The 7571-nt window shown below is 42.7% G+C and overlaps 1 protein-coding gene across 1 annotated transcript in view; it reads right to left on the reverse strand.

Moving 5' to 3' along the window:
- The window catches only part of C8B (complement C8 beta chain), a 72006-nt gene that overhangs the window by 63256 nt on the left and 1179 nt on the right, over positions 1–7571 (reverse strand). The window contains exon 2 of the mRNA XM_004368986.1: positions 570–726. Coding sequence (XP_004369043.1) covers positions 570–726 — 157 coding nt within the window. The remainder of the gene's footprint in view (positions 1–569; positions 727–7571) is intronic.

The raw sequence follows: 7571 nt of genomic DNA on the forward strand, positions 1-7571 counted from the left end.
TATGAGTAGGTGTTATCCAGGTGAGGGAAGTAGGAAAGATCACTTCCGCCTAAGAAAGCAGCAGGTATAAAAGTCCCAAGGTGACAGAGAGAGTGAAATGATCAAAGAAATGCAAATGATAAGTATGGCTGCAGTGGGAGATGTTTTATGGAGATACAGGCCAGGTCTAGGTCATGGGGGGCCTTGAATACCATGAGTCTAGACTTGACCCTATGGGGCATGGTAGATCGAATGGTTTCAAGCTGGGGAAAGACAGGTCAGATTTGATTTTTTGATAGCTCCCCCTGGTTGTAGCAGGAAAGATGGGTTGAAAGAGCAAAGTTGGGAGTCAGGAAGCCTAATTAGGGAGGTTGCTAGAGTGAGCAAAAATAGAAGCGCTTTGGAAAAAACCTGAAGGGCCAAAGGATCTAATTGCTACCAGGAAGCACAGAGACAAATGATTCACTGATTAAAACAACCAACATTTATCAAGGGCCTACTATGTACCAGGTGCTACAGGTAATGTTTCAGCCAATCTTGCTGAGGATCAGGGCTCCTGGAAGCTTAGTGCTTAGAGCCTGGGTACTTACCCTTTTCTTCTGGCAGGAATCACATGTGGTCCAGGAGGACCAGCTGGACAGTTCACAATCAATAGGCATCAGGGGGACATCCACACTGCGTGCCTGTCTGCTCTTGGCAAGGCTCTCATTGACTGCATTTGACTCAAGGGAATGTAGCCTTTCACCTCTACAAAGGCATTATGAGAGAAGAGAGTCAAGTATCAGAAATGAATTACGTATACAGCCAACCATCTATCCATCCATTCAATAAACATACGTTTGCTCACTTATGCAAGGCTATTAGCTTCTCATTCAATATTGGTTAATTCATCCAACAAATATTTATTGAATACCCAGAAAGCGCCTAACATTATGGCTAGCTGTGATCAAAAGGCTATTAAATACAGATCAGAAGACAGCCCACTAGCAGCTGAGTGATCTTGGTCTGGTTTTTCAACCTCTATAAGCTTCACTTTTCTCACCTGTATAATGGGGATAATCATACCTACCTCATAAGGCTATTCCTAGGATTATATAAGACAGTATATGTGAAAGCACTTTATAAACCCTAAAGACATGTAGGGAATATAACGATAGCTAGCTGTACAATCCTATGTAATTCATTCTCTGGCCCATCTCTGGGCCTTTGTTTTAGCTCCTGGAAAATGAGAGGCCTGAATTAGGTGGCTTTTAAGGTATCTTCTTATGTTAAGTGTCCATGAAATATTTTCTGAGAACAAAGTGTATTCAAGGTTCTGTGCTACAGAGGATACAGAGAAATGTAAGACACAGGTTCTGATTTCTGGAACTCACAGTTTGTCTTATAGTAGGAAAAGAGAAACATGTCTCAAGTTTTAGTTCTATGGGAGCTTTATCGAATAGACAAGGTTTTTAAGCATGCAGGCTCCATGGCCAGAGTTGTACATTAGGAGGTCACCAGCTGTGGTGTGGAGGCCGGATGGTAAATTTGTTTGCAGGAATATGGTTTCGCAAATCTGAGACTACTTTATATGTATACTGCTGTACATTGTTGTTGTTAGTTGCCATCTGACTCATGGAGACCCCATATTTGTCAGAGTAGGACTGTTTCATAGCATCTTCAAGGCTGTGACCTTTCAGAAGTACATCTCCAGGCCCGTCTTCTGAGGCATCTCTGGGTGAGTTCGAACCACTGCCCTTTTGGCTAGTAGTTGAGCACTTAACTGTTGGCGCCACCCAGTGACTCCATTGGAGAGAGCCTAGAGGCAGGGAAAGCAGACAGGAGGCTCCTGCAGGACCAATGAGCAACGTGAACCTGAACTAAAGCAGTGGCCAGGAGAGGGAGAATAGGGACGACAGACTTAGGAGGCATTTCTCAGATGAAATTGATAGAAAGTGATGGGTAATTGGATGGGGGTGAGTTAGAGAGAAAAAGGAGTTTAGGTTGATGCAATTTCCAGTTTGAGGGTATGGGTGGATGGGGAACTTGGGAGGAAAAGAGAAGGTTTGTTGGGGAAGGTGTGAGTTTTGGTTGGGATATGCTGTGTTCTAGGTTTCCATGGAACACCTATGTAGAGTTATTCATTTAGTAAGTAGTTGAGAGTAAGAGAGAGGTTTGTACTGGAGATACAGATCTGATCATCAAACGTTCTGGGAGAGGATGAGACTATTCTTAAGAGGAGAAGCAGGTCAAGGATAAGCCCTCGGGGAACATCAGCATCACCAGCAGACCAGGAAACACTGGTACCACACCACTTCAGGGCAGGCAGCATCTTCAGAGCAGGGAGAGCTTCAAATCGGGTCTTTTCAGTTCCAACCTCTCTGATAATTTGCATTTCTAACAAGTTGCCTGCTGAGAATTGGCATTTCTTACAAGTTCCCAGGAAGTTATATATAAGAATCACCTGGGGATCTTGTTAAACTGTAGATTCTGATTCAGTATATCTGAGGTGGAAATGCACATTCTCAGCAGGGAACTTGTTAGAAATGCAAATTCTCAGCAGAGGTTCAAAATGAAATGAACTGGTTCAAAGCCCTGCTTTTGAGGTGAGTGAGGGTGAGCCCTGTGGGTAGTGAAGGGGCAGAGCGGTCAAGCAACATGAGACCTGATATATGTCAAGAAAAGGCAATGCTTTTTGTTGGGTTCTGGGCACACAGTGGGACAGTCAATTAAAAAAAAAAAGTGAATTAATGAACATGTTATTTACTCTGTCTAGGCTTCCAGTTTTGCTATCTACAATATGGTGGTTGTAATATTATTTTTAATTTTTCTTCCATTTGAAAGAATGTATGATTCTGTAAGATTTGTAATTTGTGTTCATTTTCAAGCCAAGAAAGAAGAGAGCAAAAACTAAGATTTGCTGAGCACCTATGAATGGGTCAAGCATTGCGCTAGGTGTTTTTCCCCATGCTATCTCATTTAATCCTCACAGTAATGCTAGAAGGCAGCTCTGTAGCATTGCCACTTTCACTGATGAGGTAACTGACCAAGAGAGGCAGTGACCTGTCCATTGTCATGCAGGTGGTATGCGGTAGTGTTGGGATCTGAGTTGATGTCTGTTTGATTCTAGAACCTGTGCTTTGTCCATTGCCTCATGCTGCCTGGAAGGGGACCAGGCGGGTATCAACTCTACAATCCCTTCAGGGATCTAGGTAAGACCTGTTTCATCCCTGTTTCCAAAACTGAGTCATTAGGGAGAGCATCACAGAGTTTTCACTGTCTCAAACATATAGTATGTCACTCCAGACAAGGTCATTAACAATACATTCTCACTTGGCAAAAGTCCTAAAAAGAGGATAATATCAACTACAGTGAAACCTATCTCCATGACCGCCCCAGAGACCAGCAAAAATCAATTGCCTAGTAAGGTTGGCTCTTTAACTAAAGATCAAAGACGCTACAGGAAACCACAGGTGGATACTTTGAAACAGTTACTTGAGACAGGAGGCTGCACACCAATGGGGGGGGGGCGGGAGGGGGGCTTCAGAATGTGCTCTTACCTACTAATTTGCCCAGGTTTGACAAAACAATATTGTCTGTGATTTGGCTTCTCCTAAGTATGCATTTGACAGCTCTGCAGGATACCCCCTTCCTACTTCAACTACAAAACAGTTACATTGTGTTTTTAGCAGCTATCAAGGCAACTCAGGGGCAGCAGTTGGAACTGAGTGGGTAAGTAACATGCACGCGCACTATTGAGAGTCACAATTATTGTCGTCTCTGAGATTTGAAAACCTGTGAATGGGTAAAATGATTACTTACAGAAGGAACTTGGTGGAAGTAGTTATAATCACCAGAGTTCTCATTTTTGCACGAATTTTCATTATAGAGGGACAATATAATGGGGACAATATAACGAAGTAATCAGCTGAATAAATTGTATGTTTGTAAATTACATTGGATAAGATGTGTGCGTAAATTTAAAAGAAACGTTAGTATTAAGTCGCATCTTTAATTCCTTAGTAGAGCTTAAAAACCAAAATAAAAACTAGTTACATCAGGACCTCTGTGTATGGTTACAACACACGCCTTTCACTGCTATGAAATTGTATGGAAACAAACCAGATGGACGTTTTGATCTACTCAGTTGACTACTCTCATTTAAAGTCCTGCATGTTTTTAGTTGAAAAACTAAACATGTCTGTAGAAGTATAGACAATAAAACAGTAAACGCACCCACGTACTCACCACCCTAGACTGGCAATTGCTAACATTTTTGACATACGTGCTTCAAGTCTTATTTTTTTTAATAATAAAAAATAATTCCCTACAAATTTGACATCTTTGATTTACGCCAGCCCCAGTTGCTTTCCCTCCCCTCCTCTTCAGAAGGAAGTATCGTCAAGAATTTTGCATGTATCCTTCCTGTCTCTTTTACCATATTTTTACATATGTTTATAGATACACAGTGTACAGAATCGCTTTGTGTGTTCTTTACTCATACAGGGCAAATCATTCTGCAACTTGGTTTTGTCAATCAGCATTGTGTTTCTGAGTGCCATCTATGCTGATACGCTAAGAGATCTAGTTTGTTGCTTTTATCTGAATGTTCCATCATAGGAAATATATTACATTTATTCTTTTTCTTTTTGAAGACATTTATATTTTTCCAATGTTTTGCAATTGCAAATAATTCTACAATAAACACCCTTCTGTAAATCCTTGGAACATGTGCTCCTTCTGCTTAAGGACTGGCCAGGATGCACCTTTCTTTGGGGTGCAGGAAATGCTGTTGCAAGCACTAGGACATATTTCACTGGGCCCGCATCTCCCACTCTTTCTAATGGGTGTCTCTGATCAAAATAAAGATGGATCCATCACTCGGCAGGATTAGGTCAGCAGTAAATTGCGAGCCATCAGCGTATATAGACGGTGTGTGTCAATGTATTTTGGCTTTCTGTAGAAATGCCCTGACACAACAACTTTCTTGTCACACACAATTTGTTAGGCAGCTGCATTGCCTTTGCAAATAGCATCCTTCCTCTTTGCTAGAAGGGGCAGCTTCTCGGTGGCAGGTTTTCAATTTCTCTTCTCTCTGTCATTTGCTGTTGTAGACATGAAATTTAAAGCAACGTCTCAAGGCAACAAATGTGTGGCCCAGAGATAGAGAAATGGCTCGGGAGTCCAGCAAGTCAGATACACAAAGCAGGTGGAGAGGGGATAATGCATTTGTGAGAGGCAGAAAGATGCAGGGAGAATGAGGGGGTCTGGAACCAGAATTAAAAATGGATTTGAATCCATAGTCTGAATATTTTGAAAATGTGAATAATCCATTTTTTGAATCCATATTCTGCCACGTGTTAACTGAGTTGTCTTGGGATATTATCTCTCCCAACCTCAGTTTCCCTCTTTGTAAAACTGGAAATAATGTTCTTGACCTCAAATGGCTGTGAGGATTAGCGCTAATATATTTAAATGCCTAGTTCAGGGTGGCTATCAATAAGTGAGAGCTCTTATCACAATGTGAGGATTATTTCATCAGACTTCATTACAACAGTAAACAAAAACGAAATCTTCCTTAGTTAATATTAAGGCGGTTTCAGCATGATCCATTCTAGAATTGAAGACTATTCTTCCACTTCGTGGAGGGAATTCAAATGTAGCCACGTTCAGCGCTGCCCCATGAGAATCATGGGTAGAGGCGAGGGCACTAGATCTGGATTCAGGTGAGGGTTTGAATCTCAGGTCTTAGTAAACACCAGTGAATCTCTTCCCCTTTCACGCACCAGTTTGCTCTTCTACACAGTGAGAATAAGAGATAATACTCCCTCATGACGTTGTTGTGAGGATGAAACAGGTTTCCCCACCTACACTCCACTCACCCATTCACACTTCCACTTCCAACCTCAGAGTGAACTTCCTAACATATAAATCTGATCATGTTGCTCCTTTGCTTACAATCCTTCAATGGCTCCCCTTTGCCTACAGGATAAATAAAGCTCAAGTTCCTTATCTGGCATGCTATATATCAGTGGCCGTAGAGTCGATTCTGACTGATGGCGACTCCACGTGTGTCAGAGTAGAACTGTGCTCCATGGGGTTTTCAATGGCTGATTTTTGGAAGTAGATCACCAGGCCTTTCTTCCGAGAAGCCTTTGGGTAGACTCAAACTGCCAACATTTTGGTTAGCAGCAAAGCATGTTAACTCTTTGCACCACCCAAGAACTCTAGCTGGTACACTAGTGACCCCCAGCTCTGCCTATCATCTGACTCCTGCTTACTCTAACTCCATCTCATCCCTTGTAGCTCCCCACCTTTGGCCTATGCTCAAGGCTCACTCGTGTGTACTTGAAGCTTCAGGAACAAGTCTGGCTCTTTCACACTTCCATATCTTTGCTAGTGCTGCTCCCTCTGCCTGAACACCCTTTACCACCTTTGTCATTTGCCAAACACCTACTTATATGTAAAGGTTCAGCTCAAGCATGATCTCTTCTAGAAGGCTTTCTGGACCTCATCCCTAGTAGAACTGACCACTCCCTTCTTGTTTCCCCCCTGGCCCCGCACCATCTCTTGCAACAGTACACACAGTATATGTTCACATGTTGGCTTTCTTAACCGGAACATGAGCTCCTTGGATCTTACTCAATTCTGCAGCCTCAGGAAGGGGCTTTGCACAGGGGCACAATGCTGCAGGTAGGATTGCTATGGTTCTCTTAAATTCTCAATTCCAGATAAATTTCTTTGGGTCCTGAATGCCTCTGTGTGTATACATAGTACACACAAGGAAGGTCTTGGCAACTTAGTTATTCTCGGGGCCAAGTTAGGAGTCTTTAAAATCATGATAAAAAACAGAACACAATCATTGCCATCAAGTTGATTCTAACTCATAGCAACCCTATCGGACAGAGTAGAACCACCCTGCAAGGTTTCCAAGAAGCGGCAGGTGGATTTGAACTGCTGACCTTTTGGTTAGCAGCCGTAGTTCTTAACTACTGCGCCGTAATCATGACACCCCCCCCAAAAAAAAATCAAACCTGTTGCTGTCAAGTCAGTTCCAACTCATAGCAACCCTATACAACAGAGTAGAACTGTCCCATAGGGTTTCCAAGGAGCGGCTGGTAGATTAGAGCTGTTGACGTTTTGGTTAGCAGCTGAGCTCTTAACTATAGCTATTATTTATTAAGTGCCATTGGGTAGTGATTACTCATCGCCCTGGTTCCAGGGGTGGCACCCAGTGGGAACTGAGTACTCATCAGAGCTGAGAACAGAGGGGTGTCGTATGGGTACTCCCTGCACTAAGTGTGAATGTTGTGCTCAGACAGCACTTACAGACTGAATAACAGAATGGCAATAACACTCCCTTTTCCCACAGGACCATTCACAAGGAGGCCCAGGAGGCCTGAAGGACTTCAACATCTCATGGTAGGGCTGTCTCGGGCACAAGGAGGTCCCCAGATGGCCAAGTCACTGGTGCTTCTTTCACTGGAGCTCAAGTTTGAGTTTTCACTCAGGTATTTTCTTTAGCCTATTTCATAGCCTATTAATAAAACCAAACCAAACCCATTGCTGTCGAGTTGATTCCAATTCATAGTGACCCTATAGAACAGAGCAGA

Source organism: Trichechus manatus, unplaced genomic scaffold, assembly GCF_000243295.1.
Source record: "Trichechus manatus latirostris isolate Lorelei unplaced genomic scaffold, TriManLat1.0 scaffold00003, whole genome shotgun sequence".
Lineage (NCBI taxonomy): Eukaryota > Metazoa > Chordata > Mammalia > Sirenia > Trichechidae > Trichechus > Trichechus manatus.